Source organism: Pteropus medius, unplaced genomic scaffold (genome assembly GCF_902729225.1).
Source record: "Pteropus medius unplaced genomic scaffold, Ma_sr-lr_union100, whole genome shotgun sequence".
Lineage (NCBI taxonomy): Eukaryota > Metazoa > Chordata > Mammalia > Chiroptera > Pteropodidae > Pteropus > Pteropus medius.
In genome coordinates this window covers 5,106,384-5,120,512 of record NW_024351730.1, presented here as the reverse complement: position 1 = coordinate 5,120,512, position 14,129 = coordinate 5,106,384, and the positions used below count along the sequence as shown (strand labels likewise).

The following is a 14,129-nucleotide window of genomic DNA, read 5'->3' as shown; positions in this document are numbered from 1 at the left end:
CCAAGGAACTTAGCCTTGAGTCTGCTTATAAATTCCTTTCTGTTTAATGTCTTTAAACATATACAACAGTGCTTGGCCCAAGTTAATGACTCAAGAAACAGGGTATTTTTATTAACTGAATTGTTGCTTTCCGCTTACTGTAAAGTTAGCCTCCATAAAAGCAAAAACTGTGCTAGGTTTAATCTTTTACACAAACATTCCCTTGATGAATATATAAACACAAAAGTAATATATAAAACTTACTCTAAATAAGTGTTTTTATTCACAAGTGTAAACTACAAAACTTATGTTGGCTTTAATTTGTATATTTTAAACATACAACAGAGATTTTATTCTATATCCTTGGCAGTGAATAAATTTGGAAGAATGTTTGTCTTTCATTCTCATAAAAGTTAAATGATATTTTTTAAATGTAGTCATCAGGATGTACTATTAATGCAAAAGGCACAAATAGAGAGGAACTAAATATGTATGATCACACTCAGGCCAAAATTACAAAGTAATTATTGAGTAAACCATAACCTATACCACTTTTAAATAATGATAAACTTGTTACAGCAATTTAAAAATAATTTTATTAGTACTTTAAAGATGTTTTTAACAGAAAATATTTGCTATATAACTTTACACTTATTAAATTAATGAGTACAATAATGCAATTAGATTAAAACAATTTTTTTAACAAACTTCTGAAAAATTAAATACAGATTTCAACATAAACCACATGAGAGAGAATTCTAAACGTTGAATTAATATTCACGTTTAATATTCTTCTTTAGTAGTTGCAACTAGTATATGTATTTATTTTGATAATATGAGATTATAATCCTTATACCCTGATCCAACATACTTAGAACTCATTCCCATGAAGAATTCCCAGATGTCTGTCAATAAAAGCAATTCTTTCGGTATGCATGGCATCTCTTTATGGGGCTAAGAGGAGACCTGAGGACTATAAATGGTTTCTCAGTATATACATGCAGTTGCTTCATTCTTTGTTGGACCAAGAGCTACAGTGAGACAGATGAGGAAGGGGAAATGCAAGTACAAGGAGATGCTCTCTCTCTCTCTCTCTCTCTCTCTCTTCTCTCTCTCTCTCTCTCTCTCTCTCTCTTTACCTTAATGGCCATAGGAAACTATATTATTCTTTAGCTGCTAGTCAAATTACATAAATAGACACATTGTGGGCTATGAATTGGATGAGTAGGGAGTTAGATACTAGATAGGATCCATTCAAACATGCACTGGGGGCTACCGTCTCAATGCCACTGTTGCTAGCAAGGTATTTTAAATAAAATATTAGGCTATATATGAGGCAAATGTGTAATTGATATAATAAAGCTTCATCAAGACCTTTAGGGTTTTCATTAAATGTCAGGCTTTGATAAATCTTCAATTGCTGGACCTCTTTCCTGTAACTGTCTCATATCCTAAATGAGACTATATTCCTTTGAAGCATGGCTGCTTAAGGATCATCCTTCAAAAACTCTTTCCCATTTTTGACATTTTTATGGGATGGCCCTTTAAAATAAAATATGGAAGGTCTTCAGGACAATAATGCCCTGGTATGTAGTTACTGAAATAACAGCGTTGGTTAACCTGAGGGAGGAAAAGTGTCCTTGGCAGAAATACAAATGATTCTCTTTAAAGCAGAGATAGTGACTTATCTGTCATTCAAAAGCCAAAATTATGTAGTAGTTCAAAACATGGGCTCTGAAACCTTGTTCCCTAGATTCAAGTCTCAGTTCTACCATTTATTTGCTATGTGAACTCAGAATGCTACTAAATCTCTGCACTTCAGTTTCCCCATCTGTAAAATAAAGGATTATAATAGTAATTGCCTCACAGGATTCCTGTAGGCTTTTAATAATTTAAGATACTCAAATCAAGATACCCAATGTTTAGAAAATATAATTGTTAGCTCTTGATATTTTGTATCATTTTCATGCCTTCTTTAATTATTGTCATTTTGTACTGATCATCAAAAATTAATAAAATAATATCAATAACTAATATGTCTGCATCAGTTAATAGTTTACAAAGAGCTACACTAAGGTTATTCTGTTTGATTTTTATACCCATTTTGGTAGAAATAATTGTCAACTCCATTTCGTAATTGAGAAATCTGAAGTTCAGATAGATATTGTGGTTTGCCAAAGGTCACAAAAATAGTTAGTGTAGATAGGAGTTAAATTTTGTTGTCTGACTCTTTATTCCTCCCTTTTTCAAGTATAATTTATATGATTCATGAACTTACAAGCATTTAACCACCTGATTCCAAATTCTGCCATTTGTTGAGGGCTCTGATGTGCTAGGCATTTTGTATTTATCTAATAATATTACATCAATTCAGAAAACTTCACACTAATAGCCTAGTTTATATAGACTAAATGTAAGCTTACAGAAACAAAGACTAATGTTTAAAGTTATAGAGATAGCAAATGTAGGAACATTGTAGTTCATTCCTTCATTCATTTATTCATTCAACAAGTGATGGGCAGTATACCAGACAATGGAGACAGTGTGAAAAATGAAAAAAAAAAGCAAAATCTCAAGGAGTGACAGTCTAAATAAGAGACAACACTTAAATGTTTTTGAAAAAATATGTTTAAGCATGAAGATATATGTAATGCATGTTATAGAAAGCTCAATAGAATGCAAGTTCTACCAGAACACAAAACTTTATTATGGTATCTTTAGTATATAGAAAAGTGCTTGAAACCCCAGTGCTCCATGACTATTTCTTGATTTAAATGAATCAGCAAATTATAAAAAATAGCAAGTGTCAGAAAATAAAAATACTGAGTGCTATTAGACGGCATAATAGAAGATTTAAATTGGGCAGTTGGGGCTTCTTTGAAGAAGCACTAGTTAAGTTGAGATCAAATAGGGGACAAAGAAATAGCCATATAAAGAGCGAAAGGTGAGAAGGAGTGATCCAGGCATAGGGAAACCGTCTGCAAAGCTCCAAGGTGACAATGAGTCATGGCAATGAAAAAACTGAAGGAAGATCATTCTGGCTGGCTGAAAGATAATGAGGAAAAAGAGCTAAAAAGGTGGAGCAGGGATGACAGGTAGGGGCTAGAAGCTGGGGCATCTCAAAGGCCATTGTCCTAAGTACAATAGGAAATCATTGAGTGGTTTGAGCAGAACATAATCAGGTTAACACTTTTTAAAAGACAATTGTGGTATTTACATATAGAATAAATTAGAGGTAGGCAAGATTAGAAATGGAAGATATTGTAGTAGTCCCAGTAAGATATTATGGCTGCTTGGATTAATTGGGAGTAGTATAGAAAGTCAGATAATGATAACAACAATAGTAATAAATGTTAAGGTTAACTGAGCACTTACTATTTGCCAGGCATGTTCTAAGAGCTTTATACAAATTGACTAATTTTCACAGCAATCATATGGGAATTAAGACATTGAAAATTAAGCTTTTTATTCTTACACAGTTATTAGTAAAGGACCTTGAGTTTGATCCCAGGCTATCTTATTTATGAGCCGCAGTCACTGCAATCTATTTATACTAGATAGATAGATGATAGATAGATAGATAGATAGATAGATAGATAGATAGATAGATAGATAGATAGATAAAATGTGGAAATATTACAAATATACGTGTGAAATTTCTGATTTCACCAGCTGGTATTAGTTGAATATCTGTGTCTAAAGCCCAACAGAAATTCTTGGACTTGCGATACAATTTAAGGGGATATACTTTAGATTTTAAAATAATATATATAGCTTGGGAAATAGATAAGGAAATAGATAATGTGAGAGTGTGATACAAAAAGAAAAGATGTTGAATTGATATTTGAGGAACTCCAAAATGTTGGAGTCAGGTAGAATGAGCCTAAAAAAATCCTGAAAATTATTTGCTAAAGATGCCTGAGAAAAAACAGGAAAGCATGATATCATAATATGTGGGAGTGTTTTGGGAATGGTCAACTGGATCAAATGCAGATGAAAGATTATACAAGGTGAGTATAGAAAATTACTAAATTTAGCAACATGGAGGCATATGTGTCATGGGGGCACAAGTCAGATAAAAGAGTTTGGTGAGTAAATAGGTGTTGAATTAATCGCTATTAATGAGAGCAAATGATAAGCATGAAAGACGGAAAATGAGGTTAAATAGTATTTATATATATTTTAATGCTACACATGAGCATATTTTCATGTTGGTGAAGTAAGATAGAAAGGAACATGGAAAATACAAGTAAGAGTGGAGATAACCAGTGGGAAGAGGTCACATTCAGAAATTGCAACACAGAAACAAACAAAATAGGGTGGACTTAGTGTTAGACTCTATAAGCTGTCTGCCACTATGGACCAGCCACTTGACTCACTCTCTTGGATGCACTCTAGAGGCCAAGGATAGGATTAAGGTGACTCAATAGATTGGCAAAGAAAGGTTATGTGCCTTCAGTCTTTTGAAATCTCCTTATGCTGGCCTTCTCTTCTTTTTAACTTAAATAATAATTTGATTGCATAAATTAAGGTGCATGGGTTTGTTAATTTTAATCATGGCAACTTGTATATAGGAAAAATAATTAATGCCTATGGTCTGATAGGAAGAAATAAATCAAGCAACAAGATCTGGATTTTGTCTATTTAGAGATGGACACTTGAGACATACAGTTTTGAAAGAGGTCCCTTAATGACTTCAGAAATATATGAAATGATTAAATATATTCATGTGTTCATTAAATTATTCTTTGAATATATATTCATTCTAGAGATATTTATTGACTATTACTGGCTAGTCACTGCTTTGGACAATAGGGTAATGAACACCAATTAAATCCCTGCTTTCATGGTGCTGTGTTCTAGGGAGAGAAAGGTACTAATCGAATATACACATAATATTAAATATATATGTATACACACACACACACACACACATACACATACTATAATATGATTAAATATATACATAATATAATACCAGGTCTGATAAGCACCATAAATCTTTAGCATATAAAATTTAAAAACACATAGCTGGCAGTTTGAGAAGCAATATAGATGGTTTCCAAAAATAGTGATATATTCTATGATATAAATATGAAGTGATTGCTTTAAGTTGACAGAGGACTATAAGAATAATGCCTGGTGACACATAGTGAATACTCATTAAATATTAACTATTACAGGGCAGATCTCTACCATAGACTGGCAAATGACCTATAAACTTAATCAGGAAGCAAGGCTAGGCAGATGAAGATGAGGGAGGGGGCTACTAAACTGAGGGATTAGCATATGACAGGACAAAACAGTATGATACTGAGTGATAAGTTGAGGAACATACAATTGTTGTTTTAACTAAAGCATAGTTTGTGGACATGAGAAGAGAAGTGCACTGGGAGAGCTAGACATGACTCAAAACGTCTTCTTGCTCTGAAGAAGCCAGCATTATCAGGATGATGTTGAGGGTGAAATGGAAATACCAGTCTCTGCTAATTTTTCCCAACCTCCCTGTTAGACTGTGCATTCTAGAAATTACTCCTCTGCACCAGGTACTGTCCTAAGAGCTAGGGTGAATAAATTAAATTTGAAACCTACTTTCAAGTTAACAACAATGACAACTAACATTTTTTTAGTAATTTCTATTATACATGTACTATATTAAGTGATCCCCCATATTAATCAAGTCAGTCCCTAAAACGACACTAGAAACTAAGTAGAATTCTCAACACCTTTTATAAATGAAAAAACAGGCATAAAATCGTAAATCTTGTTCACCACTGCATTCCTGATGCTGGGCATACTGTCTAATGTCACAGTTTCTGGGGCGAGGGTTGCATTCATAATCGGGTCAGTGTCTCACTTGTCATTTTGTGAGATGATTATATTCCTATAATCATGGTTCTTAAACTTTCTGTGGCATGATAATCTCAGAGGTTCTCGCTACAAATTCTAATTGGTTAGGTCTGGAGAGAAGTCCATGATCTTGCATTTTTAATAGATACCCCAAACATTTTTGTTCTAAGGTAATGCCTGGACCAATTTTGCAAAATAGAATATTGCTGCACACTAAGACTTGATAATCATTACAACTAGATATAACACTAGTGGATAATGGTTGCGGCTCAGCCTGTCAAAATAAGGATAAGGGGAAAGGTGACTTCAATGACAATATAAAGAAATCATCAGTTGCAATGGAATCTGTCTACCCATCTATATTGCAAGGCTTCTCAACCTTAGTACTGTTGATAGTTTGAACTCTATAATTTTTTGTTGTTGAATGGCTTTCTTTTGCACTCTATAATGTGTAGCAATGACTCTGGTCTCTACCCACTAGATGTCAGTAGCTTAGGCCACCCCTCAAGTTGTTATAACCGAAAATATCTCCAGATATTGATAAATGTCCCATGTTGTCAAATTGCCTGAAATTGGAATCTACTGCTAAAGTGGAAGAGAGCTTTCTCCAGTCCTGTCCTTAGAAGCAACATTTGGTCTTCTAATCTACTATCATGTAAAACACCTGATCTGTTTCACCATGAATGTTCCTCTATGAGACACCATGGTTTGTTGAGTTCAGCCAACTTTCTTGGGTTTTTCAGAACTCACACTATGTATCATTCCTCCTCCCACCCTGATACACAGCTGGTCTATTAAATCAAATGAGGTAGACTGTCAGGATCAAGACATGGCTAATATCCAAATTCATCATTCCTTCTTTAGGTTCCTGAGGGCTCAGATCCCTTTTACACAGTTTTCAGGGAGTTATAGTTAAGTATGACAATAGAATAAAATGTTTTTTCAGAAGACATATATTATAAAAAGAAAAACCAAAGGAAGAGACATAGAAAGTTAGATAAAAGTGCTTGAAAGAAAGAAATGAAATAAAATTGAAAATAGTTCATCGCAAAATTGGCAAGAAACTAGATTTTGAAAAATACAGAAAATTTTCCAGTCTAGATATTACTCCAGTCTTTTATCTTTTACAAGGATAAACAGCCAACAAGTAACTACCCAAGAGGGTATATGATATCCTTCACTTTTCCTCTCCATTAATTTCTCTTAACTGTTCTCATTATGTATGAGAAAAAGAAAAGTAAAAAGTATCTTTCAGTTATGTATGAGAACAATAAAAGTAAAATCTTTTTAAGTATTTTTGATGGGAAAGCCATCAACTACTATTGTGTAACACTATGCAGTATCATATTCCGTTAGCATATGCAAAAATCTACCTAACTTTACCAAAATGTAAAGAGTAACTAAATAAGTATTTGGTGTTCACTGTGTACTTCTAATGAATTAATTCCTAATTCACTGGCTAATCAGATCGGTGAATTAGTGTGTGAATCCAGTGAAACAGTTAAATAGCTATCCAAAGAACATTCTTAATTGAAGAAAAAAAACTATTCAGATTTATATTGACATCAACTTTTAACTACATTTATTCATCTCAAAATCAATTATAATGAAATTTTATTGTTATATCAATTATTTAGTATGAGCTCCCTTGACTAATGTGATTTGTGGAAGAGAATAATGCTGCCTAATTAACGTTTAGTAGGAGAAGATAAACAAGGTCAATACTATTTTCAGAGGAGACTAAAAAGATGGAGAATCACTCAAAGAGAGAGGAGAAAAACCCAGCACTGCACCATCTGCTATTCTGGGCAAGTAAATACCTGTAACCTCCTTACTCCCATTCAGTTCCTAAGTGATTTCAGAAGGCAGAGTAGCAACAGTTACGTTACCGTCATGCACAAACACTGTTACTCCTGCCTTGAACTGTTTGCGATATACAAATGCTCTCCGGGTAACTAGGTGGCAAATTGCAGTTCACTCCCGAATCTGGCCAACTCCAGGAGGTTGCAGGGTGATTAATGAGACTGCCAAAGACCCCAACCCCAGGCGGCTTCCGTGGGAAGCAGAGACTTAGGCACAAAAGCAGAAGATGGCTAGGCAGAGAGAGCTTGCTTCCACCACCACCAACCACTCCTTGTCTTCGCCTGTATGGTTGTTCAAGCTGCCAGAGGCTTTTTGGTTGTCATGGCAACTGTTGAGCTCTGCTGCAAACTCAAAGCAGAGCCTCTGAAGTTAGGTACCAAACAGCGGAGCTCAATATATGCAAAGGCAACTGGAGAGGGAGACCAGAACAAGAATTTCCTATTTAATAGGTCTACAACTCCTATGGCTCAGAGGACCTTTTGAAAATAAGATTTTTTATTATGTTTTTGTATGAGATAGCGCTTGCCTGGCATTATTCATTAGTATTATCTGGGGCTTGGAGAGAGGAGGCTGCAAATTTTCTATCATAAAGACAGAGGGGCTTGGAGAGAGGAGGCTGGAAATTTTCTATCATAAAGACAGAGGAAAGAGGTTAGGAAACGCGATTACCCGGAGTGCACCGCCCATTCATTCATTCAGTTGTATATTCGACATCTAAAGACTCATTTGTGCCGGGCATTGTGCCAGGTGCTGGGGCTGCAAAGCGAAATGAGACACCGCCGCATACTCAAAATTAATGATAATTAACAAAAATTAGCAGAACCTTCGAGAGCCTGGGGAAAACCAGTTAGGCATTGCAACCTTCCCACTCGGAAGACAGATTCAGAATCCAAACGCAGGAGAGGAAAGAAGCAGTAGTCTCCAAAATAGAGTCAGGCGGGAAGGAAGGCCAGGAGGAAGAGGGAAACCGCATTTCCCTAGGGAGAGAATCTGTCAAGGATACTCAATCGTTTCCCCAAGGCTGCGAGGGAGAGGAATTTGTTTTTCTTTTAGAAAAACGGAGCCCTTTTCCCTACTGGGCTCGATTTCTAATAGGGGGAGCCCCGCCTCTTCAGGCTGTTGATTGGCCAAACTCTTTTTCAGATAATTTATGCCAGCATTTTCTCGGTCTGATTGGCTCCCCGGCTCAATTCCGCTGAGAGTCGCATCCTACCTGGTCTGGAGGTGTATTGCCTTCCCACATTCTCCCTCCTTGTAGTCGCCCAGCTGCAGCTGAGGTGGGCGAAAAAGTCCTGTCTTGAAGAATTGAGCGGAAAAAGCGATCTTGATGGGTTCTTGGAAAGCTTTTCTCTTCTCTCCTTTTCTTCTGTGGAGTCAAAGTAGAGGGATGAGGCTGATGTTCTTGTTACTGATCCTGCATTTGGGAAACTGGTGAGTAAATGCAAGGACTTAAAACTGTTATTTGGTATCTACCCTCATCCCCCTCCTTTCTCTTTCTAAGTTAAGAAATTTGCATTTCCTCTGGCATATGTGTGATATTTTGCTATCATTTTATTTTCTGATTTGATCTACTCATTTTCAGGTAGAATGGAATTAGCTTATGTGTGAAGCATGGAGATTTGTTCACTTGTTTTTGGCTTGAAGTACAGTCAAAATTATTAAAGATTCAGTTACTGGGAATGAGTATGGAGAGTAGAAATTATTTTGCTACTAAACTTAGTAAATGAATGTCATTAATGAACTTTGTGATGATTCTGCATTTTAAAGACAAAGTTATTTTAGAAACTAACAAGTTTCATAGCATAGTATGATGCTTTTTATATACTAATATTATTGTTTACCTACCCCCTCCCTTTTATGTTTTGCTATTCTGGGAAAAATTTTAACATCAGAAGATTATAAATACGGCTATGTTATATTTGTGAGCATGTTATATTTACGTTAGAAATGATTGTGCATATTTTCTTGAGCTAGATTCGAATGGCTTTTATTTTAATTAGCTATCTACAAATGAAAATTGTATAGTGATGTAAATATCTTGACTGTGTGTGTTTGACAGAGAGAGAGAGAGAGGAAGAGAGAGAGATCAAGAGAGAGACAGAGAGAAATTACTAACTGCAACCGCAAGCCTCCAATTTAACAGGAACAAGACTTGGGCTGCAATACCTTTCAATAAAACTTTGAAATCATCCTGGAAAAAAAATAAAATATTTAGTTATTGCATCTGGCTATAGGAGTAGTTGGTGAACAGAGTTAAAATATATTGATTAAGAGAAAGACACTATAAAGGTCTTGGACATACTACTCATATCATGTAACTTGTGTTTTATATAAATGTACATTTAAAATTATTGTAGTATGTGATTTTGCTTAGAGCTCAAGAGTAAAATACAATCACTATAGATATGGAAACATGCCTTTATAACTACTTGCATCATTGCTAAATGAATTATTATTATAATTCAATTTAGTGTATGGCTAAAGTGAATTTTTTTGGTCAATACCAGCAGATAGAACTGTATTTCTTTTTCCTGAAAATAGAGAATGAATTAAAGTATGCTAAGTAATATTAGACTTGCCAGAAAACATTTGACACACAATGCTTTTTTAACTACTACATTTTAGTTTATTTATTCCTTTCCCTTAGAAACTTAACTATTCTGCATAGGCACAAAAATACTACTCAATTAATTATTCCTTATATTATATATAAATTGTGTCCAAATGACTTATTTCTTTGAATATATTATAAAATTATAGAAACTATTTTGGTAGAACATATGTCATTGCTTTCATGTATCTTCATAATATTACAAATGAATCTGTGTTCTCATAAAAAAAAGATTTACCCAGTGGTTTTCTGAAATAACAAACTATATGCTCCTTTATCATCATAAGTGCAAGTTTCCCTTGCAACCTAATAGACCGGCTGCTTACCAGAGAGCACACTTACTAAAAGAAGTAAAGAGATAATTCGTTTTAAAAATATGTTTTGGTTTTGACAATGCTTACATTATGATCATTATAATTATCTCCAGAATTCTCTTCAAGCTGCTCAGAATTAAAAAGTTGTGTGTTGTAATGGACAAGGATGGCTCTAGAAATCTGGAGACATGATTTTATGTGTCAAGCATCCTTAACCTGTGAAAAGTTTCTTCATCTAAGAAATGAAGGGTAGTAGTATGTCATTTATGTTTTCTTTAACTTTTCACATATAATGTGGCTAAGATTTGCACTGAAACATAAAATAACTCAATAGTTGCTTCACTGACTTTTCTTAGTTGTTTTCAAGAAGAAAGTTCTAATTGGGAGTGCCATGTACTTTTTGTACCATATATATATGAATGAGTGAGACAGAGGTGATGAGTAGTTAAAATAGATAAATAATTTGTTTCATCATAGAACTATAGATAATCTGGGTTATTCTGTTCAGTGGATAAATATTTTAAAAAATAAAGCTATATGTTGCTGTTATAATTAGGTCTTAGGACCTCAATTATAAGAATTTATGTCTTCGCTTTTTAAAGTAGTTACAGTGTGGCGAACTTATCTTTTTAATAGTTGAAGATAATTGATCTTAACATATATAAATCATTTATATTCATATTTCCTTCTCCCTTTCTTCTTCTTTTGAATAATCTTTCCAAAACTAACCAAAATAGTTGTTTATAAGAATTTTGATGTCTTATTCTAGTTTTTAAAATAAGTCATCAAAGTCATCTATTTTGTGATTTACCAAATTGAAAACTATTTCTTATATTTAAGCAGAGAAAATAGTTTACTTCCTCATTAGTTTCCATCAAGAGCACAAAGGTGAGACACTATTTTTTATTGCTGATCTATGAAAACCTATCACATTATTGTAACTAAAAGCTGTGGTTATGGTTCTTGTATTTTATTCTCCACAAGACTCTATGGCATCTTGACAGTTGGTTAATACAATTGCTTGAGTTTGATTTGACTTATTTGTAATTTTGGAAGAAATATAATTATAATCAGATTTTTAAAAATGAGTTGAAAGTGTTTTGAGATTTTAGCTCTTCTAAAAAGTAATTTATGGTAAACTTTGACTAAGAAGTTATATTTGAAGAGAGCTCAAGAAAAATAACTTGTTTTTATTTTTAAGACAATTTCCTGAATCAGTAACATACGATTTAGCATTTAGTTGTCCAAATGAAAATATTCAAATATACATGCTTTATAAAATACATTATTTTCAAGTAATTTTAGTAATATATTTTGTGATGGTAGTTGTGAATGAATGTTACTTTTCTTTCTTTTTTTTTAGTCATCTAGATTTGTGGCTTAATTTTCTAATAAGATACCAATTGTAATAATGCAAATTTGAGGACAAAATAGCTTAGTATGAAGTTCCATCATAATTAAATATTCAAAGTAGGACTGAGAGAAAATGATTTTAAAGGTAAAATAGAAATGCTGTAATTGATAAATCCCTAGGTATAGTCTTTTATGTATACTCTTTTTTCATCTTATTTCATAGCATACTATGAGACACACTTTTTTGACTAAGCAGCAAAAGAAAATGTTTGACATTTCATTCAAACAGTAAAATAGACTAATCTGATATTGTGTATTTGTATAATGGTAATTAAAATTTGTCTAAGAAAATAATAATGAAGATGAAGACCCAAAGGAAAGAAGACATGATAGGATGGAAAACTGAAAAAAATGAGATATTATTACAATATGATAAATCACTGCTATGGGGGAGGGTGTGCATAAATTGAATGTATGAGCTTTGGGAAAATGATTCACAGATATGCATGGTACCGACTGAAAATCCTAGACTTTACAATCAGATGCAAATTCCACCTGAAGCTCCACCATTTTCCACTAGGGTGATTAGCCAACTCTTTGAGACAGGGACTCCTCATTTGTGAAAAATAGAAATAGCATCTACCTTTTCAGATTGTTTCAAAAACAAGGGAAAACATTTGTGGAAAGAATGTAGCACTTAAAATTTTAAATGAAAAGGCATTATAACAGGTACTCTGGAATAACAGTGATTTTAATATTTTTTATCCTAGTCAAAGAGGTTTTAAGTGCCATAGAATGAATTTCTTGGATTCTTGTACATTATTAAATATCTTTTGGATCTGAAAAAGATCATTCTTTTACAACGAATATTTATTGAATGCTTGCAACATGCTGGGTTTGCAGTGGTGAATGGACTAGACGTGAGTACTACCTCCATGGAGCTATACTCACTGCTAAGACCTAGATTTATAATATTAATAATATTTAAATAAAACCATCTTGTAGCCAAAATAAGGAAACATACCTTTAGAATTTCAAAGATAGATGTTGCCTATGGAACAGATCACAATCAAGGAAAGAAAATTAGGGAGCCATGAGATTTCTCATAGTAATACGGAAAGACTATGAGGAAAATGTCTCCAAAATTCTAAAGACAAATGTTCAGTGTAGAAGGTTATACTTAGTCAAATTACTAATCAAGTGTGAAGAGAGAATACCGCCTAGATACTGTTGTTTTCCCCATTTTACAGATGGGAATATTGGGGCACATCAGTTTTTAGGAACTCACTAAAAATCATTTTGCCAATAAGTGCTGAATCCAAGACTCAAATTCATATGTTCTATTTCCAGAATATGCATTCTAAGCCACCACAACGCTCAAATTACAAATGTGACATAAGTCAAAACAATTAACATGCGGGTGGATGAAGGAAACAAAAAGGAAGGCAGGGAAGGAAGAAGGGGAATGGAGGGGAGGATAGTGCAATTGAGAGAAGCACAGTAAGTATAAAAATTTGCTGTGTACTTATCACATCTGAAGTATTATGTGCAGGGCTAGATTAATTAGTTTGGGGAAAACTAACAAACTGGAGTACTTGATCTATAAAAAACACTATGAGACAAAAGTGTGAAAAGCAAGAATTTTAGAATTTAGGCACGTTTTGTTGAGGAGTCATATGGCTACTTATTTTTACAATTGCTATATAAAGTCATAGTTGAATTTATTTTGTGTAGGTGTAACAGCTAAACCATAACCAAGTAGTGGAAACTATGTTAAGGGATTTTCTTTCAATACAAAAGCACTGCAACAATATAACGGGTGCCTTATCACTAGGCTTATTCAAGCAGAAGCTTGTTAAGAGTTTTTGTACTCTGTGGGAGGCAAATGACATACATTTTTTTTTCTTTCTATTTTTAAATATCTCAGAATCTAATTCTATTAGTACTCAAATAGTTTAACCAACTGAAGCCCCATGTTTGAGGAAATGCTCCTAGCTATTCATTCAGTAAATATTTATTGAGTATCAACATTTCTTTAGTGCCTGCTGTGTGTTAAGTAGAGTTCTGCAACCTGGAGTATAGTAGTAAGCAAGACATAATTCTTGCCCTAATTGTGAAATGTATATGTATTTGTGTGTGTGTATATATATATATGAATA

At 33.7% G+C, this 14,129-nt stretch overlaps 1 protein-coding gene across 2 annotated transcripts in view; it reads left to right on the top strand.

Moving 5' to 3' along the window:
• The first annotated feature begins 8,725 nt into the window (after positions 1-8,725).
• Positions 8,726-14,129, top strand: part of GABRG1 (gamma-aminobutyric acid type A receptor subunit gamma1) — a 57,605-nt gene continuing 52,201 nt past the window's right edge. For both annotated transcript variants that reach the window (XM_039845835.1, XM_039845836.1), the window contains exon 1: positions 8,726-9,123. In XM_039845835.1, coding sequence (XP_039701769.1) covers positions 9,020-9,123 — 104 coding nt within the window. In that variant the 5' untranslated portion in view covers positions 8,726-9,019. The remainder of the gene's footprint in view (positions 9,124-14,129) is intronic.